Genomic DNA, 25,031 nt, shown 5'->3' on the forward strand with positions numbered 1-25,031 from the left:
TGTAGGCCTAGCTAGTAGGCTAGCAGCCACCGGTTGCTAGGCAACATAGGCCTTAAGGATATTTTGATAGTAATTTAGGAGCATATAGCGGTGGCTTTATTTTCTGTGCTAAAGCAGATGGTTTTGATTAGCATTAGCTTAAAATTTTAAATGATTTGGCCACAGGTGCGTTTAGAGCCATTAATTGGCTCCTCAGCCAATCAGAGGCGAGGAGCGACGTAACATCCCCCGCCCCAAAACACTCTTCCTCGGCTGTGGCTGCAGAAACAGGCCTGTTACACCTGTCAATCACAGTCTGCTAGTGCAGGCATGATTTTTAGTTTAATGTTTACTGCACGTAGGTGGAAACAGACGCTAATAAAAATAATAATCCAAAAATAGGCCCCGAGGGTTTGTGGGACAAAGAATATAGTGGCCTAAAGCGAGCACAAAGCCTTCATAAAACGGCCTGAGCTGAGACTAAAAACTATAGTAAAGTCCACATTTGCCCGATTAATCAGTGTATTAATACAGCATATTTATCAACAGCACGTGATTAATTATGTTGTTCAGTTTTAAACATTTTTAGCCACATTTACAAAAGAGATGTTATTAAAAAAAACATTATTGAATACACAATATTTATTTATTTATTTATTGAGAAAATCAGATGAGTCAGCACACAGACAACCTGAACTAAAATCCAACATTATCAATTTTTAAAAATGGAGTTTTTGTTATTTTAAGGGCTATTTGGATCGAATTGGGTTACAATGTTCAGGACGCAGCAAACACACGTGTGTATCCTGTTTCATTTTGTCTCACTGTCGCATTTCGTTTCTATACTGAACACTTCAGATAAAGACATAAGAAAATATGACTGCTCCTGTGTATCTGTGTCACACTTCATTTAATTGTACATTTATGTAAAGATAAAAACATCTGTCAGGCCACATAAATCCTTCGTCCTATTTACTTTAATTAGCTGTTTGCAGCTGTATGTTTTTATAATGTGTTTATAATGTTCCGTATCACCTCTCTGAACACTGCAGACACTCGTTCATTGACCTCGCGCGTTTCATTCAAATTTTCCCTGCAGCGCCACGAGCCCAACGAGCCCAACCCCTCCGTGTTTATCACGGCCGTCATCACGTACACATCCACTAACTGTTCACAGCAACAGGAATGTGTGTTATGCAGTAATGATGCAATGCACAGTAGTTTCAGGCCAACTTTTAGTTTACTCCCGCAGTCTCCATATTTAAAAATATATTTTTTGGGGTGAATTTTAGTGCGCAGTTTTCTAGCTTGACTCGACCAACAGGCCTGCAGCAACATAATAAATACAAATGTGTTTAACATATTGTAGATTTATAGCATTTGTGCTCTATTTGTAACATTTCTGGTTCATTTTTAGGCGACCATGCTTGTAAAAATCATCAAATTTAGTTGTGAATCCAACATATTATAGTTGAAAGGCCTTCGAGGACGAAACCCTGAACTACTGGAGAGTTTTAATTCCCACTGAAGACCCGAATCAGCTTGTTGCACTTATGTAGGAAGGTTCAAAAACTAATTTAAGTCAACAACAACAAAAAGCCTTATGTGTGTGTGTGTGTATATGTATACGCGATGACCAAATAACCCACGAGCAAGTGTCTCCACGTGGACACTTTTTATAAAAACAAGAGAAATTCTGGGATTATAAGAAGATATTTGTCCAAAATGGTACAAAAATGAATAATAATAATAAAACAAACAAGTAGTAGTTGCAGCTACACCAAATATGTCACAACGAAACCCCCGAAAAAACAAACGCGCCAAATAGAGCAACATCAAATAACAGTAAGGAGGAAATAAAACTGACATGTAGCATATTTAATTTCAATTCTGACAGCTGGAAACTGGTTTTAGTCGCCAGTTGTGTAAAAACACTTGTTGAAAACGGAATAAAATTCTTTGTAGGACTCAAACAGGAACTTTACGCATCATCACTGTGGCCTGAAAAATAAGCAAGTAGTAACACCATTCAAACATAGTGTGTGAGTGTGTGAGTGTGTGTGTGTGTGTGTGTGTGTGTGTGTGTGTGTGTGTGTGTGTGTGTGTGTGTGTGTAGTTTTTGGGAACACAGAGCCACTGTGTTCCTCATTAGTGCTGACACTAGGGGTGTTAATGGGAGGGCCTCAGCTTCCTGCTGCTGCTGAGGAGAAGCCGGGCAGCAGAGGATTGACTGAATGAAACCGCCTGAAAACAGTCTGACCTTCAACAGAGAACAAAATGTAAATAATAAGAAGTCTCCTCAGTAATGGTGTGAAATATTAAACCCATTGCATTGAAAAAAGTCTTAATGCTTTGTGCTATTGAAGCAGCTTTTAAGAATGATCGAAAGGCTTTTAGTTGGCATTAGCGGAGTTTTGCCTCTTTTATTATTATTAAATTCTTTCTATTTGTGGCTTTTGCATGTTTTTAAGCAAATGTACCATTCAAGGCTAATCATGCAAGTTAATAAAAGGAAGCTGGAGGCTCTCAAACTTTTAGCTCCATTTTTATTTTTTTTTTTTTTGCTTGAGTTATTTTAGCTGTTTTTCTGGTTTTCAGGTGACTGACAGTGTTTGTTGGTGTTTTTGGGTCGCGCCTCAAGGGTTTTTTTTCAGGTTTTCTGGCAGTGATTTGATTTCCAGGCCCAAATTAAAACCGCTTGGTTTAAAAGCAGCTCTATTATAGCAAAGAGCGTCTATCTATCTATCTATCTATCTATCTATCTATCTATCTATCTATCTATCTATCTATCTATCTATCTATCTATATCTGCGACTTGGGTTTTTCTCTCTGGTTCGTTTCGTTTGGAAAACAAACCAACAAAACAATAAATCATTTGTCGTTTGGGATCAGCACCGACTTTACATATAAATCAGTATATAAAGAGTTTTTGTTTTCAGCACAACAGCCTCTAACTTCTTATTTTTTCGATTATATTCAGTAATTGCAACCGAAATCACAATTTATTCTGCTGAAATTTCAGTTTCTGTCAAAAAAATTTGTAGTTTTGTCTGCCACTCTTCGGCACTTTATAAACCTGTCGCATTCATAGCTGACAGAAAAACTAAACACGGACATTTTCTTTCAAATCAGACTCTTCGTTGTGTTCATCGTGGCGCAAAACCCAACTTAACTTGTAAAACACGGAAGCCTGAAAAATTCTGACAGAAATGTAAAAAAAAAAAAATCTTTGTTTTCAATTTTAACCTCAAAGAAGAGCTTTAAGAAACTTTATGACAACTAATGCAATTTTAAAAAAAATCAACTTTTATAAACATGACAGGCCTCTTTATCTGTGACTGAAACAGAATTACTAATTACAGTAATATGGGAGGTTGGATCGTTAAGTGTTTTTTAACAATGTTTGGGGATTTGGTCATTGACCCATGGTGTAACTCCAATTAGTTTGGTCAGGTATTCAAACTGATCACGCAATGAGGCAGCAGACATTGGAAACACACACACACACGCACACACACATGCACGGACTCACGCATGCACACCAAATGCAAAAAGGGGGCTCCGATCTGCATCCAAACTATTAAAAATATTTGACAATTTCACGAATTATTGAAACTTTGCGTTGGACTTTTTCAACATTTCTAAGGATAACTGCAGTAATACTGACAGCAGGGTTTCTAACCTGTAGGCTGTGATTATTAAACATCATTCGTCTCAAATGTGTCCAAAGTGTCTCGCCAGGACGCTCAGAATTAAGCATAAACCCTGAATTGTGTTTTAAGATATTTTAAATATATTTCTTTCTACTCTGACTCGCGTTTTATATCTTTTTTCGTCTTAAAAAGCTCAAACACGGACTTACTAAGACTGACATTTGATGTGACGCACTGATTATTGTGCGCAATTTCATCTCAAAAACCTTTCGCCCTATAAAAACTCAGGCAGCAAAGAATAAACACAACAAAACAAGACCCACAGTGTTCAATAGACAAGAATTTATGATAAAAGTGTGTAAAAATTGGGTGGAGTGGCGTATTAGTTGATGAGTCTCTCAGGAGTAACACTAACGTTAATATATCAGTCAGTCATTTAAGATACGTTCGCCTATATATCTTTACGTTTCTGTTTCGTTCTTTAAAACTCGTAAATGCGTAAATTTAAACCGCGCAGCCTTCATATCCAACATCAATGTCGCTGATCTGCTCCAAAAATACAAAAAAAATGAAAAAGTTGCTCCACCTGCGGATAGAAAAACGCCACATTTCATCAAAGTTATGCTTCCAATCCAGTTTCATTGGTTTACTGGACGCATTTGCGGATAATTCAACTTCACTGTGATGTGTTACTGGCGGCTAAAGCGCGTGTCTCCTCACCTATTTGCGTCTTTGTAGTGACTGCGGCGTCACGTGAGGAAACGGATAGCTCCTCGTGCTCCTCAGTAACGCGTTACCGAGTAATCCGTTACCACGTCAGAGCTCTCCCTTCATCCCGGCAGGTGGCTCCCCGCTACAGGGCAACACAGCAGGAGGGGGCGGTGAGTGTGTGTGTGTGTATGAGTCTTTCAACCACACACACACACACACACACACACACACACACACACACACACACACACTGAAAACCTTGAACTAAAACATGGAAGCCTCCTAGTTCATTTCAGTCACCTTCATCATCAGTTTGCTGATGGATGATCACAGGTTATTGAGGACTCTGGTGGATGTTCATGCAGACTTCAGCTCTTGTGAAGGTATGTTCTGGTGATTCCTGTGTGTGGAGGAAGAACATTTACTGCTAAATTCATTATTTCTAGGACTGTTTCATGTCTCAAAACTGAAAAAAATGATATAACTGTTGTTTGGATCTACTTTTTTCTCTCAAGACACCTTTTTGGCTTTATAGGACTCTCTTTAAGTTATTATATGAGCATTTTGGAGGCTTTTAAACTCACATCCTCAGACTAAATATGAGGCAAACTTCTTTCTACCACCTTTCTTTTTCTATTTTATTGTAAGAAAAAGACCAAAGCTCATCAAATCCTTCACCTCGTCCTGCTCGTTCCAACTGGTGTTTGCAGTGTGAGGGTTTTAGGACGCAGAGCTGTGCGGTCACTTTAAGCTCCTCCGCAGTCCTGCCAGTTGAGTGCAGCTGACTTGTACTTCACCATTGTATCAGTCTATTGTTGTTTGCAGCCCTTCCATGGAGAAGCTATGGATTTAATGGTCTCCGGTCTGCATTAAACTGGTTTAATCCTGCAGCAAATGGGAGAGAGCTCAGTGATGGTCATGGTGGTTAATCTTTAATGTAAGGCTGACTAATGCACATAAGTGTGCAAATATTTTCATTTATTTCCCCCTTTTTTCCATCTTGTTTGTTTAAAGACACAGTGAAACAGGATTTTGAGGGTATTTTTGTGATTTTTTTTTTCATTTAATCTTTAGGTGTCACAAATTATTGAACCTGTGCAAGTGTTGTTTGGAAAAGGAAACAGGATTTTCTGGGGTGAATAATCCCCATAACACCACTATTACTGTCTTTCAGTCACAGTCACGTGAAATTGTTGTAGGAAAAGTACAAACACACTTTGTAGGGAGGAAAAAGAGTTTAGGGATTTAGATTTTTGCACAAAATGTGCACATTTTGGGGGTGTTTATTGTTAAAAAAAGGTGTGTATGATGTTATGGAGAATTTGATAAGAAGGTGAAAGCTCAATTTTTAATCTAGTTGAGATTTTAATGAGCAAAAATAATTAAAGTAGCTAAATATGAGCAAATATTAGCTGGTTGTGATTATGAATGTAAACACACACAAGTGCTTTTACTTGTTTGTAGAGTTTGTGTGCTTTCAGCCTTCATGTTGCATCTGACGTTACATCCCAAGAGTTTAAAATCCAGATCCTGGTGCAGTAGAGATTTAGTTTATGTGTGTGTGTGTGTGTGTGTTTGTGTGTGTGTGTGTGTGTGTGTGTGTGTGTGTGTGTGTGTGTGTGTGTTTGTGTTTTTCCGTGTGACTCTGAGTCGGTTGCATGTTGGGGCTCAGAGCAGTTAGCGTTCACACAGAGTCGAGCTCCTGTGGAGAGCTTTTAAAACACGGAGACGGCTCTAAAACGCTTTCATTTGTATCCCGGCAAACACTTGTCTCACTCTGGTGTGGCTTTTTGTTTTTTGGTTTTGTTTAGTGTCAGGTCAAAGTGTAGAAATATTTCCAGGAGGATGAGGAGAAGATCAGGAGCTCCACACAATGTGTGTGTGAAGGTGTTGCTGTGATCTAACCCTTTGAAATTAAAGGTACATGTGTGTAACGTGAGCTTTGGTTGAAATTCAGGCATTCGTGTTAGTTTGAGTGTTTGAAATCAAGTTTTTGACTCCACTGTGAATAACTGCTGAACTAAAATATAAATATAAATGTGTCTGCTGCACAGATGTTTTGATTTTATTGGCTTACAGTCAAAGAAAAGTGCTAAACACATAAAGTTTATATAAAGATAGTGTACAGTAGCCAACAGGATCATGTTGTGAGGACAAGCAAAGGCAAAAGAGCAGCAGTGATCTTTACTAACGTAGCATCTGAAAACACGTTTGGTCAGTGTACTCACATACTTGATATGAACACCACCGTCCGACAGGTGTGCAAGTCATCTGAGATCAGTGTCACAATTCCTCTCACACCCTGCCGTTGTCTTTTCTCTTGGACGGACGACTTCTCAAACAGCCTCGAGCACAGTTTAGTTGAGGCTGCGAAAACTTTCAGACAATATTTCTTGTCACTGTCTTGTATTTTTTTTCGCTTTTTGTTTTCCCCCACTTTACAGGGAGGTCAGAGGTCAGGGTTCGCCACAGAGAAGCAACCGTAAAGTCCTGCTCATAAGCACTTTGGCGGGATGAAGAATCCGGAAAGACTGACTCTATAAAAACTAGGTGACCCTGGCGGCCTTTATGTAACCTCTTATGAAACCTGGAAAATTGCATTTCCCTGTTAACAAGTTACACCTGTAGAACACATCTAAAGCATTTGAATAATGTGATACTGGGATAGTACAAGTGCCTATGGAGTGTTTTAGAGGTAAATACAGTAAAAACACACTTTTAGCTTGATTGGTTCATCATTATAAAGCAAACAGCCGCTGATATGAAGAGAAAACTGAAATGTTTCTGCTTTTTTTCTGCTCAAAAGACAAAAATATTCTATTTGATGCCACATTCTGTAGAACATTTTAACTAAATATACCCTGTACTGGATCCCCAATTACACATCAATCTCTGTTTCCCTCTGCAGGCTGACGATAGACGAGACAAGATGACAAGTTGTATACGTGTATATGTGTGTGTGCGTGTGTCTACATACAGTGAATGTCCTCGTTGTGTGTATTGTTCTCCATGACGACCCAGACAGACGGTGTCTGGCCACTTGTCTGGGGCGTAGAGGACCCGGCCATGACGTATAGCTGTGCAGATGTAGCGGAGAGGCGGCCGCACAGTACGGGGTTTGTCCAAACACTCAGAATAGAGAAAGAGATAGGAAGGGAGACAGACAGACACACACTTGCTGCCTTTGTGCTTTCAGTTTCAGTAGAAATGTTTGGGCTTCGTGTTGTCGTGTTTGTGTAACTCTTTCCTCCGCGGCGAGCATCATCTTCAGAACAGGAACTTTTGTGACTCGATGATGGTCGAGAAGAAACCTGTGAGGCCTCTGATTATCTAATCAGTTGATTAGATAATCAGAAGAACATAATAGCAATTAATTCTTAGTTGCCTTTGACCCCAATCACTCTCAGATTGAATTGACTTGTTTCATCAGCTTCTGGCAGAGTCAAGTGTGCGTGCGACGCCAAGGATGGTGTAATTTTCTAAACATACGGAGGACCATGTAATCCTTCAACTGATGTGAAAACAGGAAAATCAACAAAATTGGATACAAGAGGTTTTTCCACTTCTCTCCTCCATCCTTTTCTCTCTCAAACTCACACACACTTACACAATCACACACACACACACACACACACACACACACACACACTATGAAAGCCTTAAGTCTGACCCCACGAGTCACCAGACGAGTCAGCGCGGTCAAAGGTTATCCATGCAGCCACTTTGTGTCATTTACCAGGCAAATGTGTAATGCAATTAAACTGGCGGATTACCTGAGTGGGAGCTTACAGACACCTGCCAGTGGAAAGGGAATGCTGAATCCCCACCATGTGTTTATGCCGAAAACATTCACACATTTATAAGAAAATAGACAAGTCCATATTCTTTATGTAGCTCAAAATCATAAATTTGCCTCAGAGGGCTTTATAATCTGTGCAGCACACGACAGCTCGGTTCAGATAAGGAAAAAGAAATGTCATTGTTGGTTAAGTCAGGGTTACTGGGCGTCATGAGGCTGCGTGGCAAACACCCAACACTTTTTTTTTTTTTTTTTTTTTTTTTTTGCCGAAGGTGATTCTAGTCACGGTGGGGTGACATGCAAGCAAAGTCATGGACCACATTAAAACCCCTGCTGGTTTTTTTTGGTGACTGGGTGCAGCAGATTTCTCTCCGGCGTGGCGGTACGTGAAGGGAGGCGGTAAAGGTTGTTATCGAAACCTGGAGGGGTTCGCCCGGGTGGGAAGAGGGTGGTGAATGGACGGAGGACAGGAGGGAGGGGTAGAGGGATGATGAGAGAGAGAGAGAGAGAGAGAGAGAGAGAGAGAGAGAGAAAGAGGTGGGCCTCAAAACAGTTGGAGCCCTGCAGCGTGCGAGCTGTTTATTTGTTTATTTCATGAATTTGCTCACTTTCAGCTCAGCACCTGCCCTCTTTGGTTTGGATGTGCGTGCATACTCCTATTTGCCTCATAACAGTCCCAAGTGCTTTTGTACTAAGGAGGATTAGGCAGCCATATCTACCAGCGATTCTATAAGACGGGGTTAACCCCTGGCTGAACCTGGCTGGACATGTGCTGCGGCGATGGATGACCAGATCAGGTTTATTCGGGCAGGTCGGGAGGTTTCGAGGTTTAGAGGTCAGATAAAATGTGATGTTGGTGGTGATGAAAGGAGCAAAGGTTTAAAAGGGTGCGAGACAGGTTGAAAAACGTGAGGTTTGGGGTGGTGAGATGAGCCAGGAGGGAGAAAGGGAGAAAGAGGAGGAGGAGGATGTTGGTCAGTGCGGAGGTGCACGGGATGAAGAGTTCAGCAGGAGGAGGAGGAGGAGAGGATATCGTCTGCTGCAGGGGAGGCTCGTATCGACGCTAGATGTGTTTGCACAAGCAGTGTGCAGGGGTTCAGAGTGAGGAGGGATGCAATGGCGTGCCAGTGACTTTTTTTTCATCTGAGGTTTCGTAATGCTGATGTCAACACAGACTTTAAAAAAAACAAAAACAAAAACGTTCTTTACATTAATTTAGTGCAATTTCAATACTTGATTATAACCAGCTGGAGGACCACTGATCTAACACACATATGTGGTGTAAAAACTACTGAAATTAATTTGTCATTATTTCAGAAGTTGTATTTATATATGCAGTGTTTTCTACCCGCAAAGAACCTGACGTCCATGAACATTGTTTTCTGGACTAAAATCTGATTATTCTCATTTAACCCAGAAATGAGAGAGTAAAGATTTATTTGTATGGTTATTTTTAAAGGTAAGATATAGTGTTGCTTCACAATAAAAACATGTAACACAAAACATGAAACTGTCAGGATAGTAAACAAACACAAAAGCAACTAAAAAGAATAACAAAACAGAAATATAGAGTAAAAAAAGTGAGGGAATATCTTTAGGAGATTTTTTTTTAATGTTAATTGAATTGTATGATCTAATAATGAGAGATAAACTGTTACAGAGTTTAAGACAGAAAATGCATTTTTCTCCCTTAATTTTACGACACTTGTCAGTTGATCTGAGAGTTTTTAAGTCACTACTTAGTTAAATAACCCATGAAGTGTTGTGCTTCAGTCAATTTTGGAACAAATGTAGCTTAAGTAGATGCTTTTTAGCTCAAAATACCTGCAGCCAAACACTAAAAGAGCTCCAAGTTTTGCTTTTGTGAAAACCCATTTTGTACTTGTTACATTCCTCAAAAAAACAGTTTAAATATTTGCTGTTAACCGCTGAAAAAGATCTTTTTGATGTTTACTTTCAACAAAATTAAACATATGTTAGATGATTCTTCTTTTTACTTTTCCACCTCATGTTCTGGGAGGGTAATGTGCCCATTTTTTTATTGGTCTGTCAAATGACCTTTTTAAACTCTAAACTGCAGATTTACTGTAGCCAATTTGTACAGGTTTCATTATAAAAGCTAATCATTTTAACTGTGATTAATTGGTTCTGCTATCATGTATATAATTTGGGACAGATTTAAAACGAGACTGATGTGTTGATCCATCAGACACAGTTGGTCCCTTGTTACTTTTTGGTCGTCCACTCGTCCGTCACATACAATACAGCTGAACAGACAGCTGAGCTGCCATTGGTCCGTTACATTACATATAGTTGAGTGTCCAGTGGTCCGTTACATACAGTTCAGTAGCTGCTGGTCCGCCTGGTACAATCTCCATGTAAAAGAGTTTTCATTGTGTGCTGCGGCTCATCACATGCCTGGGATCAGAGGGTCTGAACAGGGTCACAGTGGGAGCACCGGGCTGCTGGAGGGGTCATAGAAAGTGTGAAAGACAGTCACCAAGCGTCCTTCTTAAAGACTTTACCGTCACAATCCTTCATTTCACTTTGCATTACCGGCATTATGCGGCGCAGGCAGGAGAGTGTGTTTTATCACTTGGATGTTTTTAGTTAATGCTTTTCATTGTCGTAGCTTAGCTCACTTCAGCTTTATTGCATCACAGTAAAGCTGGGATGTAAAGTGATTAAAACACAGTAATAGAAATACAATAGGGACAAACAATGTAGTACAAACATGAAAGAATCATAAAAAACATATTTTTTTTATTGGAATTTTCTCCTTTCTGCTCCGTTGCGACTTGGCGTGGTATCATGTTGGGACATGGCGGACCCTAGCTGATTTATCGAACAGACACATATGGATTCCCAGTTGATCTGTATACTGGGTCTTGATCTGGCTTAACCTTTCTACCTCTACCCCAGTTTGCCCGTCGCTCTGTTTACAGCTGTCTAGAACCACGCAGGTCGCTGATTGGCTGACCTCTGCCCGACTGGCCTGTGTATTCATGCGTGCTGGTCTGATCATCTCTCCCTGACCTTGAATTTGCTACGCCCCGCATACATTCGCCCCCATCGTTTTCATATTCATCCCCTACCTCGCCAGCCCCTCGTGTCCCACCTCCGTCTGACTATGTCCCGTCTTGCCTGCTTCACTCCTGATTTCCGGCTTCTTCTTTCTTCCCCCTCTGCTGCTCTTTTTTTTTTTTTTTTTTAGAGCATCTTGCTTCCTCATTTTCACTTCGAGACAGTGGGGCGGGACATAACACAGGGAGGGATATTTAAAATAAAAAAAAAGCCACTTTGTTTAACTGGAGGTGTAGCATTGTCAGTTTTATGAATTTCAGTGTTTTTTTTCGTTTTTAAATGTTTTCAATGTATTTTTGTATTTTCTCAAGACACTACTAGACATATTCACATACCTGTAATCATCAGACAACAATTAAGTAAGTAAATTAACTTTATTTCTATTGCAGCTTTCAAAACCACAAAGTGCTGAACATGTGCAAATAAAACTACAGAAAAATACAAAGAGGATTAAAACAAAATTAAATACAAACTATGTTAAATCATTTGTGTAATAAATCTATACAGGTAGGTTTTAAAAAGCTTTTTTTTTCTTTCTTTTTTTTAAGTTTTAAGAACTGTTTAACAGCATTTAGTTTCCAGACCTGAAGAGTCTCAGTGCAGAATAATAAGTTCAAATACCAGAAATATTTAATGTAGCCAAACATTGGAGAGATTTAAAAGTAATAAAAAGTCTTAAACTTAATTCTAAACAATAATATTGGTTTAATTTCTACATAAATCATGCATGGTATATTTCTGAACTCTTCATGTAAATATACATACACACTTTATGTGTTACTTTTAGTGTATTTCCCTTTACTTACCTTTACTTACTTACCTTTTATTACAATGTCTTGATGTGTATGTGTGCATTTTTTCATCTGTTCATTTAATATTTACTTTAGCATGTTACATTCTTTGCTTATTATAAAAAATGTGCAGTTTCCCTTTTTTGATACCAACTTTTTAAGTTGCATTTCACACAATTCATACAGAACAGCACAAACATGTTTAAACAACTGAAATAATATTAAAAGTACAACAAAAATAATAAAAGTGAAAAATGATGAGAAAAAGGCAAAAAAAGGAGGGAAAAGGTAACACAAAAACCTTCACACGCATCCTTCTGTCACCCCTCATCAAGGTTCAGCTTAATTGTAATTATATAAAAAAATGCAGTTGTTGTCCCCGTCATGCTACATACACAGAAGATGGATAAAAAGGGGAAATATTTTAAATAACAATAGAATAAAAAATGTAATAGGCAATAAGAATAAGGATGAATACAAAAAATCCCTCTGTATTTAAGGAAAATAAGGAAAATATACAGTTATGTACATACGTGCATGTATGTACACTATATATCTCATAAATACACTCTTGCTGCCTTGCAAATCATTTACATTTTTTAACTTGATCTGAAAATGTTAATCTGAAAATGTGTCAAAAGTTTGGACACATTTTCAGATTATACATAAGGAATCAGTCAGTTTTGTTAAAGGACAAGTCTGGGGATATTATTATATTACTATTATTATTTTTTATGTGTTAACAAAACCAATGAAAAGACCAAACCAATAATGAATTTATCCAACAAACTAAGGTCAGATAAATCTTATTTCTCTGTGTCATAGACCTCCATTGTTATCCAAAATCTATAAAAAAAAACCCATAAATGAGCAGCAGTGTTGCTTTGCGTGACATGTTCCTTCATTGCAATCAACGTGGGCACTGTAGTTTATTTTGAGTTGATCACTGTGCTGCTGAAAATACTTACTAGGGCACCAAACATGTATTAATCCGCAACTTAAAATAGTCCCCAACAAATGCACAATTGCAGTTTGTTTGAGCAACATTTGTTGAAAACTACGATGCCCAGCTGTTTAAGGAAGACACTTAACATTTTAAAATTCATGACACGATCTTTAGTAGGAGCCAATGAGCCTCTTTCTTTATCATTAAGGACATGTTCTCAATGATGTAATGATCTATTTGATTTAAAAATATAATGAAAATAATAATAGAGTTAATAAGGTGAATATGTTTAAATTCAACTTCCTGTTGTTATTTTGCTCATCACTCACCACGTCTACATCTCGCACAGTCTCAGTTTTGCCCTCCTCAGCCGGGCTCTAACCCTATCCTGGCCTCGCCTGGCAGGCCAGAGTGCGGCAGGGCGGGGTGCAGAGGGCGAGGCCGGGGCAAATGCAGGTCACGCTAGATCCAGATCTCCCTTGGTAATCTCTGCCCCAGCTCTGAACCCTGGATCCCATTAAAAAGGATTTACATCCAATAGTGTAGATGTACCAAAGGCAGCTTTGTTTTCTTCTCTTCTCATCATTTTCCCTCTCTAATAAAATCCCTGTAAAACACCAGCACGCTTTTTTTTTTTTTTTTCTTTTCCCCCCACGCAATGGATAGGAGGACTGTGATGTGAGCAGAAAAGTGAGCCACACCCACAGAACGGGGATAACAGGAAAGGATTGGTTGGGAGTTTCATCTGTAGTGAAAGCCTTTTATGGGATGTGGGTGTTTGGCAATCTGTGGCGCATGAGTGCAATACAGAGAAAGATCTTAGAGAGGCAGAGTGTGAGCTAACAAGGAAGAAGGAGAAGCAGCAACACACAGATCACTTTAGCGGCTCATCCCACCCTCCTGTCGTCTCTCCCCCCCTCCATCTCCCTTCTTATCTCCGTCTCCACTATCCCTCCCTCTGTGCCTCTTTTGGGTCTTTGCAGTAAGACTTGTTGGCGTCAGTATTCCCCTCTGAGCTGTGGGATCCTCTCCGATCCCATTATTTGTGTCGTGGTCAGTAGCTGAAACTATGATCTCACTTGCTCTAGCTGCCTGTTGAGCCTGCCTAACCCTAACAGTGCAGTGATACTGTGCACCAACACCAGCTGGCCTGATCACCTCCACACAATTAACAGCGAGGTTTGGCATCTAACTCATGCCACCCAATTAGGCAAGCTCCTTCTCATGCTGGCACGCAGGTGTTTTAGGAGATATACTGTAAGCTAACTGATGTCAGCTGCAAGAAGGTGGCTGTGTTAACACGCTACAGACTAGAAGAGACTACAGGAATCACTGAGGTGCTTCGGAAAAGTTGGATAGAAGATGTGAACTGGTGATAATTCTCTTCATCATTTTAGTCCCGATATATTCCAGTGCCACACAGTGATCAGCTATAGATGAGCCTTTACTTGTACTCGGTGTAGTTGCTCCAAGATCATCCCAGTGTCCTTAGGAATTACGTCTAGATGCCATTGCAGGAAGTAGTGTACCTTTTACATAGTGAGGCGTAAAGAGGTCGAGCACATCTGACTTTCATACAAGAAACCAGAGTTTGTTCCCCATCACAGAGCTGCAGTTAATACTCCCTCTTTAATTAACTGTAATAATAATGTTTCACTTACCCCAATCTTACCCTAATCATTTATTGGCATAGCCACGATCAAGAATTTTAAACCCCGTTCCAGTAAAAACTTCAGTAATGCTAATCAGATCATCATAACCAGCTTCCCAGCTCAGTGGGGTTTTGATATTAATGGGCAGATTTTTTTTTTTTACGTTTGGTTGGTTGTGTTTTGGTATATTGTCAGGAGCAGTAAGGGTTAGTGTGTGAGTCAGTCTTAATGCCACGTCTATTGAGAAGCATCCACTTTTGCTCTGCAGAGACTCCATCAAGCACACAGCTAGTTCGCTTCTTGTGTTATCGCCGCCTTCGACCAACTCTCTTTGGCCATCTTTTACACAGCTCGACACGCACACAGCTGTCTACAAAATCATTATCCACCTTGAAACAAAACAGTTTTATATATATTTTTTTGAGGGGGGCATTTTGCCTTTATTTGGTAGTGGAAAGTGCAGAAAGACAGAAAACATTGGTAGATGTGTGATAAGCCCTCGCTGGAACTGAACCGCAGATGTGACAACCAGGAGCTCAGGGACGCTGCTTTTAAAGTATTTTGGGGTATTTGTTGCAGCATTCAGTAGGGAGCTGATAGTAAATGAGAGGAGACAGAGTGGGAGAGAGGTGGGAGGTGAAGGGGAGGGATGACATGCAACAAATCCCCAGTCGAACTAAAACTGGAGTCATTTCAATTTCATGGTCAGCGTCTTATACACCTAGGCCACCAGGACGCTGCATGGGACGGCGTTGTTTCTTAAATCAAGTCAAATTCAAGTGAAAGTCACTTGCAAAACACACCTTCCACTGCATGAAGGGCTCTGTCTTTATTTTTTTAAGGTCTTTTCCCCCTAAGTCAATGTTTTGTTGTACCTGTAAAAATGAAAATGTTTAGTTTAAGAGCAGGCTGATATGAAACGACAGCAACTAACTCACACTGTGTTTGATGATCTTTAGTTGCCTGTGACTGTTACCGGTATTCTTCTGCGAAATTTGGACCTTAAAATCTTTTTCATATCCACTCAAAACTCTCGTCAAAGGATCTCGACACCCAAGGGTCCACTGACAGAACAGTTTGGGTGCGTGTACGTGTGTGACTGTCGTTTAAAAATCATTTTGATGGTACACTGACTTGAAATAGGGCTGAATGCCTGTTCTTGCACCATGTAACTTGGGGTGAGCGAGTATGCTCACACGTGAGAAATAGTAGTTACATGGATGTAACTCCAGTTCTATGAGTTAGTGCAGATATTATTCAGGTCTTCAGCTAATAAGCAACAGCAGGCTCGCCTGATGAGCCCTTCGGTGAATTAAATCACTTGTAATCTCGCCAATATGTAACTATATCGTTATCAACAGAACTAAGATACATACTAGCAGCCACTGGACTGTATTTTCTGTGGTGTGAGAGGATGATGTGGATCATAGTGGATCATAAGTCAGTCAGTATAATGCTAGCTGTTAGCAACTACATTTTAGCACACAGCTACTGTGGGTTCAGATGTTGATGATCACGGAAATAAGATCAGCCAGAAGCACAGCGAGGGATGACACGACAGTAAATGTTGAAGTCTGTCCCATTCAAATAGTGTTGCGTCAGTAGTGTGGTACCCACACTGCAAGTTAAAATAAGTTGTTTACCTGTTGGAGGTGTGCTGTTTGCCGAAAATGCATTAAGATCCTGTTGTCTGCAGCTCTCCATCAAACACCTCACTGTGGCTGTTTCTGCTTGTACTGTTCCTCTCTGCAGTATTTCTAATTGATCTGCTGAACAAATAGCTCCAAATCTTGTTGTGTCGACTTGTTTTTATTAAAGAATAGCACCGCTAACGAAGCTCTGCTAACGAAGCTCTGCTAACGAAGCTCTGCTAACTCAGCGACTCAACACATTTCATTTCCTATAAGTTCTTCACAATAAACACCTTCTGTTAGTTTGTCAGTGGAAAGCTTTTAATATGAAGCAGCAGCAGCAGCAGGAAGTGTTTTCATCAGCAGTAACTTAAAATGACTCCAATACGGATGAAAGCGATCAGGATGGAATCAGTTAAATAAGGCTAAAAGTACAAACAGGAACACAGGAGAGAAATTTCAGGTGCACAGGTGCAACCAATGAAAAAGTTCAGTGGCACTTGACAGATTTTTTTGTCGCCCTGTTATCAACAGAATTAAATGCAACAGCGTCTCGTAACCACTTGTGGCAGCAGAGGCTGCTGTAGCTGCTGCTCAGCATATGTTACATAGTCTTGCTTTAAATTAAGCCACCAAGTATTTACAGGCTTATACATTTCTGCTGTTACAAGGGTTTCCTTATAAGTCGTCTGCTGCCAATCCCCACTTATCAGGGATTAGATTACGGGATTTCTACGAAAAATTGTGAAGAGGCTGATGGGAAGTCTGTTCTGTGTGTAAATGACTCCCAATTTAATCTATACAGTACGAAATAAAACAGGAAGAGATAAAGATGTTTGTTATGTGGTTTGTAGTTTTGATTGCCTCTTACGATGTTCTTTTGCTTTATTGTCTTCACTGACTGACTGAAAAATAGGATTTAATAATGCAAATTCTGGGCTCCATATAATGGCTCACTGGTGGTTGGATCACTCTTAACAGACTGAAACAGATGGATGAAGCAGTTTCTGGCACTTTAACTAACACTTTTCTATTTGACATGTGATTAAACAAAGCATTAAAAAGCTAGGAGGACAATAAATAGATAAATGTGAGGAAAAACCACCATTAACCACCATAATCTGCTACATTAAGCAGATTATTGAGACTGTTTTAAATGTCTGATATGATATATGTTTAAACCCGTAAATTAAAGCTGAAACGATTAGTCGATTAATTACATTAATTAATATCAATTAACAGCTATTTTTGAAGCAAACATTCTCTTTTTACAGCTTCTCAATTTTAAGATTTGCCTCTTTTCTCTGTTTTTAGATAATTACAAATTGAACATTGGTTTTTGGTCTGTTGGTCGGACAAAACAAAACATTTGAAGACGTCACTTTAAGCTCCAGGAAATTGTGATGGATGTTTTTCAATACTTTCTGACCTTTGCTGGAGATCAACAAAAGATTAAACGAAATATTCTTTCTTTCTTTCTTTTTTCTCAGTAAAAATGACTCAGACACATGAATCAACTTTCAATGTACTTTTTAATGCGAACAGAAAAAAATAAAGATTCGCTGCCTAACAGGTGACCTTGCTGTATCCGTACTGTGAAGTTAACCTGTAATTCATTGCACAATAGGTCGAGAAAAAGAGGAAAATATCATCATGTGGCAACAAGATTCATTCTTGTGATGAAAAAATGGGTTTCAGGTTTGCAGGTTTTCCGTGAGGCAGCAGTGAGGAAGGAGTCTCTTCAAACTATGAACACTTTGACGGGTATAGATCATAACTTTTATCTGATTTGATTCATTTACCATTTTTATAATTAACTTTGAACTTTGTGTCACAACAATATTTACTTTAAAGTCTCATCAATGACAACAAGATGAAAATATTGAATTATTACCAGGCACCCTGCATGCCACAGCGTGAGGGAAAGTGAGTCTGTAGTGAAACGCGGAGCACACTGAAACTCGGTCAGGATCGTATGCATTTTTCATGTGTGTGATTCCTCTCAGAGGTGGCTCTCCGTGCAGCGATCTCCTGTGACCTCACCGTGCCCTCCAATCAACATCCCACCCAGCCCCAACGTTTCCACACGCTATACATTAAAGCTGTGCTGCAGTGCATCAATTAACCATGGCGGACAAGGACAGACAGAGTTCACCGAGCTTTTCTCAATCTGCTGCTGTGGCGTGATGGCTCGTGCGGTCAAACTCCAAAGTTTGCTGCCGTGAGAGAGGTCGCCGGTGCAGGTGTTGGCGGTGATTATGATGATTATTATGATGAGTTTTTTGTTCTTTCGACTTCACACGTTCACTCTCTTTTTTTCTCTGCAGCCAATAAAATCTGATCTGTGGTGTATTCACATACTTTGTCTCATCCGTTCTTCATTATTCTAAGGCTATATTTAGAGTTTTACATACATAAAGGAGTATCTATGGTGTCTTTGTTGGTCTCTGGCGTGATTATTTCCTCTCTGGTGTATGGCTCTGATATCACTGCCTTTCCCATTTGTGCATTTCTAGCCTGTTAGAGCCATGGAGTGTGAGAGGAGGTAAAGTGGGACCAACCATGATCAAATGTGCGGAGAAAAACAACACAGTTGATCCAATGGCTGGTGCCAGGGGATTACAGCATCTCTGCTTGTTCGGCACGGATTTATGCGTGTATGGCTGGTTTACCGCTAAGGTGTTGCGTGCTCTCACCGCTCGCAAACATGAGTGCACAGAACATGCTACAGCATAGACATGCATCAAGCGGAGGTCACAAAGAAGTCAGTCACACACGTGTGCAGCCTTTCAACTTTTGGTCATGTAAAGGAAATGTGGTATAACATCAGGACATGAACTGGAGAGCATGTGTCAGTTCATGTTTCTGCATGTTGGAGCATAAGTGAACAAAAGTTAGAGGTTAAAAGAAGAAACCATGTAGATAGCACATGATTCATAGATATCATAGATCATAGATGAAGTTTTGTGGTTCATTATAACCACAAAATATACAAAAATGGGAGAAGATTTGGCTGTTTTTAATGACATGAAACTGAGTTCTTTTCTCATTTTGCTTCAGTGTTCAGTGATGAGGAGCCTTTGCAAAGTTTCTTTCATCTCTTAATTTACTGACAAAGTTTGTGCATGTGACAAAAATGAAAATGTGAATACGTATCATCATTTTCTCTTTCTTCCTGCTTGTGTTGCTGCAGGTCAAGGTGTGGTTCCAAAATCGGCGGACCAAACAGAAGAAGGACACCACCAAGGACTCAGACAAACGCTCCTCCACCTCGTCCGAATCATTGGCCACCTGCAACATCCTGCGCCTCCTGGAGCAGGGGCGCCTCCTGTCGGGCCCCGCCCCGCCACCAAACCCCCTCCTGGGGCCTCCGCACCCGACGAACGGCTCCCTGCTGGGCAGCCCTGGCGGAGGCTCCTCCACCTCCCCCGGCATCAGCAGCAACACTCCTCCCAGCTCCCTACCAGGGGGAACTTTTGGGCTGTCCCTGCCCTCGCTGGGCGCCACCCCGCCCTCACCGCGGCTGGGTGTTCCTCCGCCACACTCCCTCTGCTTCTCCATGCCTCTGCTTGGGGGCGCGCATCATGAACTGACATCCACCTACGGCTGCGGGTCCTCGGCTTTTGAGCCGTACATGCGGCTGGACAGGAAGGAGGCAGATCTGGGTGGGAAGAAGACGGTTTCTTAAGTGATATTTCCCCACTTTAGGACACTATGGGGACTGGGAGTTGTATTTGTAAGAGCTTTTTCTCCTCAGTCTCTCACCCTGCTGCCCATTTGACTCTCGAGCGGCTGATGAGGCTGCAGATGGGGGGGGGAAAGACTGCACCCTGGATCATGAGAAATGTGAAAAAGGAAGAGACCAAGAGGCTTTCCTTGTGGCACCATTTTGTGCCACAGCACTGTTTGGCACACTGACACAAAATGGTGAGAAGGACGTGATGTGACAGAGAGTGATGATACCACTCTCCCACATAAAAAAAAAGAAAAAAAAAACAACTTGTGAATTTTTGCAACAATGCCGTGTGTGTATGTTGACTGAACCCTGACAGACAGATGTTTTTATTGCCACTCTCTTCGCAGTGGTTTTAAGTGACTCTTCACTTTTGTCCAGTGAGTTTGTGCGTGTGGTTTCTCTCTATACAGGCCTTCATTTACTGTTCAGGAAAAAAAAAACAACAACAAAAAAACTTGACATGGATAGTTCAGACTGAATCAGTGTCTGAATGAGCGGTGCTTTAAAGAGAGCAGTTTGTACACATTTCAGTACATATTCCCGTACAAGTGGCCATGTTTGATTTTAGTTTATGTGCTATCACAATATGGAAGAAACACTGAAAAAAAAAAAAGAATCGTAGCATTTTAATATCAGTCTGTTTGGTGTCCAGCAGTAGTTTTTGTAAATTCTTTATTTGGTTGTGTTTGTGTATGAAATAATATGTGGTAGAATCTGGACAAATGGTGCAAAAATCACATATCTAGATCCAATAGTTTAATATAAAAGAACATGGGAAGAAGAACAATAGTTGCGTGAGAAAGCTGGTTAGACTCTGCCAAAGCATTTATGGATTAAGCTTTGGAGATGCCACACTCGTGTCCTCCAATCACTGAAGCAAGTCAAGGTCAGGCTGAGAGAAATTACTTTTGAACCCAGATTAACTCTTCAATCCTCACAGATGTCACACTTTCCCCTTTTGCGTAATTGTCTAAAAAGACACTCTCATTTACTAAATCTGACTCAAAGAAGAAGAGTTTTGAAACAAGTTTGTTTTTTAGAGAACCAAATTCGAGGCTGTTAGTCTCCGTCAACGCTCAATCCAGAGGTTTCTGTTTTTTATCAGAGTAGTTGGGACGTACATGACGACGAGCCATGACATGTAGAATTTGTTGCTGTTTCATCCGATATTTCATTTTTTCTTCTTTTTTTAGAAAAATGTTTTGCAACAACGTCACAACGACAACGATATCAGATGTACTGTTTCTTTCATCAGGTCATATCCATAATCAGAAGAACTCTCAATGCATTTCACACTGGAAACTTTTACTCTATGCTTAGGATGAGCTTTTTAAGAGTTGTTTATGTGTCTTGAAACTGGTATTTGTGTTTGCTCCGTGTTTCCTTTTTCAATGTTTTCTGATGACATTTGGCTCGCCCTCCTGTTAGACATTACCCGTCTTAAACGAAATCCTCTGCTTGTCCATCATTGAAAGCACTTTATGTTTGTAGGTCTTTATACACCCTCCCAATTCTCCCTTTTTTAATATATATATATATATTTTAACAATTTCATGAACTTCTCATTGAAAACAGACTGAAAAACCTTAAACAGGTTTAGAAAATTCTCCGTAGTAACCGTCAGGGTTTGACATTTTTCTGAATAAACGCCTCAGTTATTTCCAAATAAAGTGCAGCTTCCTTTCAGCTCCGTTTTTTTAATTGATTATTTGAACCTAAATTGACCCAAACACCTGGAAACAGCCCACTTTGAACCACACGTCACTGCGTTTGTGGATTGAGAAAACATATGTTAAATTTATGCAGGGCAGGATGAAGAAAGAAAGAGGAAGGATCAGCTGTAGTATTTTTCTCCCCTCCCACATATGATGCCATTTGTCCAGGTTTTCTTCATACCCAAAAGAAAATCTAAAACTCACCTGCAAGAACCTGCAATTCGTAGCAGTTTGCCCTCAATTTGTGAGTGTCAGATGAGTTATTGCCCCTTTTTCATAACTCCTGTCTCTCGTCTGTTTGGTGTTTCTCATTTTCACCTCTTATTTTCCCATGTATCTGTTCATGTCCAGGTTTCTTCTCATTGTGAGGTGTAATACGTTTTTTCCGATCCCTTTTCTCTCACGCTCGGTGAAGGTGACTCGACATCTATTAAAAACAGACACTCCCATGACATCAATTTAAAAAGAAGCGCCTACAAGTCAAGGCCGAGCATGTTTCCAGCTGCAGATAAATCTCTCGTGGAGTGCATGAAAAGGTTCTGAACTAAACAATGACCTCAGCCTATGAAAACTCCCAGTCTGCCGGCTCACCGGGCCTTTTTGCACCCGTGTAACTCCGGCTGGTAGCTAGTGATTTGTTTGTTGTGTTCAGACGCAAGCAGTGCTGCAAAAACGCCTGTTATCTCCTCGCGGCTCTTTGCAGCAGCGCACCTCTGCTGTTGTTGAACACTGTATTATTTTCTATAAGCACCATCCATAATTCACACGCTGCGGCATCAAATATTGAGCAGAGAGATGGAGCTGAGAGGTCAGGAGGCTTGCTTCTCGTGTAAGGCCCGTTGTAGCCTCTTACGAATCCTTTTTTTTTTTTTTTTTTTTTCAAAATTCAACATCTTTACTCACAACAGGGTCGTTACGCTTTCTTGTTAAGTTGCTGCCCTGCTGCGTCGTCACTAAAACACAGTATCTGATCCCATTTTTGTCGGAGTATTTACATTTTTTTTTTATCACTCCATACTTGATCAGGTTCTAGCTGCACTAGAACGTGCATAAATAAGTTATCGACATGCTCTTAATTAACAAAAACTTAACAAAGTGGGAAATCATTTCTGCTTTTAAAAAAAACTCACTGAATGAAGCTACTTGTCAGTTCTGTCTCAGTTGATGTGGCAGGAAAAGAAAAGTTAAAGAAACAGTTTTTTGTGCTCGTGGTTTCTCTCACTCCATACGTCCCTCGACATGCAGCACTGCCTCCATATTCTGTATCTCTATAAGATGGTGTTTTGTAATGTAAATCCGCAGTGTCTGTTGTTACGCTCAGTCATGACGAGGCAGCGCGAGGAGATGCCACTTCTCTCTTCCAGGCACGTACAGGAAACAGAAAGAAACTTTGTAAAGCCTTGCGTCAGTTAAACGAAGCCTATTGTTTTTTAATTTTTTCTGATTTCTTTAGCCTCCTTTCAGTTTCTTGTCATCCTCGCTGAGTGGAAGCGGCGCTTGTGTTTGTGTGCAATCTGTGACATCCTGCACTTGTTTCGGTTACCACAGGTCTCAAAGCTCCATTTCAAAGACATAAAGGGGGCCTTCAAATGGCTCCAACCACTGCATCATGATCTATGCTGATGGGTAAAGTCCTTTGAGATTGTGTGGAAATGTTCTTTTATTTTTAAATTAAGTGATTCTGCTTGGTTTACTTTTTCTTTATGCACAGCCAAGGTCCTGCATATAGGCCATAACTTCTCTTTTTCTTTGAGCAGTAAAAGTTAATGTCAAGCTAATGGTACCAGCTACTACTTATGATGAACAAACTCTATGTACATAGATATAAATTTATATATAATTATATATAAATGGGTCTTTGCACAAGTATCTCCATGTCCGCTCCATGTGATTTTAACAGGAAAAACAAAATGCGAAGGAAAGTTCAGAAAAAAAAAGACTTTATATATGCTTTACAATTCTTTGTCTCATTAACATTTTGCACTTATTTAAAGAGGCTTACTTCTGTTTCTGGGCTGACAGAGCTGTTTTCACGCTCGGCCAAGATATTGTACAATATGTATATGTATTTTTATTCATATGCATATAAATATATGTCTATGTAATTTGCCTCCTGTGTTCTGTTTTCTTCGTTCTCTCACCTTCCTCAAGGTAGGCCTCAAAAACTGAAATGTGAAGACAGTTTTTTTTTTAGACTTAATCTAGAAAAAGAAATGTTTCAATTTAGCATTTGTACATTTATAACAGTACAAGGATGTGTGTGGTATGAATCAGAAAACTATTTGAGAAAAGCAGGTAATTTCTGCTTTTTAGAGAACTATTCAGTGGAAATATGAGTTTCTTTTTTGTGATAAATTAACAAAATCCACAAACATGACTGACATCTGCAAGTCTGAGCTCTCTCTATTCACGCTGAGGATTTTGGGAGCGCCTTTGCTTGCTCACAGCTTTATTAAAAACCTTGACTGCTTTGTCCTTCCCATCAGTGTGACAAAAAAACATCAAGGCAGTGGACCTGTCCCCTTTTCAGGTCTTTCTGCGGAGGAACTGCCTTTAAATACTTTGCACTTTTGATTCTGTTTAAATTAGGATGGTGGCTCACAGAGACTGTGATGCCCTTGGGACATTAATTGGATGAAAATATGAGAACATATTTCACAAAATGTGGACTGACTCAGGCCACTGTGCATTCTGACTGTAAGAAATAAGATAGTTTTATAGCAGAAATAAGTTTTACATTAGAAGTAGTGGAAGAACACAGAACTGCTGGTGAACCTACACGACCACTTATACTTCTTTAAAGCATTCGATATAATACTAGTTTGCAGTCATTCAGATATTTCCTTCTCTAAAATTAAAAAAAATGTCCTAAGTATAATAAATTAAATGTTAAATGTTAAGTAAATGACAACATTTAGTAAGTCAGGCATTCCATGTTTTACCCCAAAACATTTTTTTAAGAAATTAAAATGTCGAATGATATTCAAATGTGCAAGAAAATAGTCAAATACGTCTTCGACCAAATAGTCTCAGGAACAACATCAGCAACAGCATCAAAAAGTCAAGAACTAATTTTGGGAATAAAAGTTCCTTTAATGCATTTGCTTTTGCTTTTGCACCACATCTAAAGAGGATTAATACATGACTGCATTATTTTTCAACATACCTAGTTAACAATACAGTCATCATTATAGTGGCTGTTACGTTTGAATTGATGGCAAAAATGAGAAATGTTTTCATTTTTCTGCTTAAATATTGGATTGACATTGCAAAAATCACAATTTCAGACATTCTCTCTTTAACTTGCTGATTTTTAAATGGGAAGTCATTCAGT

The 25,031-nt window shown here is 39.8% G+C and overlaps 1 protein-coding gene across 1 annotated transcript in view; it reads left to right on the plus strand.

The window, feature by feature from the left end:
* The window catches only part of vax2 (ventral anterior homeobox 2), a 30,580-nt gene extending 6,774 nt beyond the window's left edge, over positions 1-23,806 (plus strand). The window contains exon 3 of the mRNA XM_067580097.1: positions 19,440-23,806. Within this exon, the coding sequence (XP_067436198.1) occupies positions 19,440-19,934 (495 nt within the window). The 3' untranslated portion in view covers positions 19,935-23,806. The remainder of the gene's footprint in view (positions 1-19,439) is intronic.
* Positions 23,807-25,031: the final 1,225 nt, after the last annotated feature.

This window comes from Thunnus thynnus, chromosome 22 (genome assembly GCF_963924715.1).
Source record: "Thunnus thynnus chromosome 22, fThuThy2.1, whole genome shotgun sequence".
In the NCBI taxonomy this organism is placed as follows: domain Eukaryota; kingdom Metazoa; phylum Chordata; class Actinopteri; order Scombriformes; family Scombridae; genus Thunnus; species Thunnus thynnus.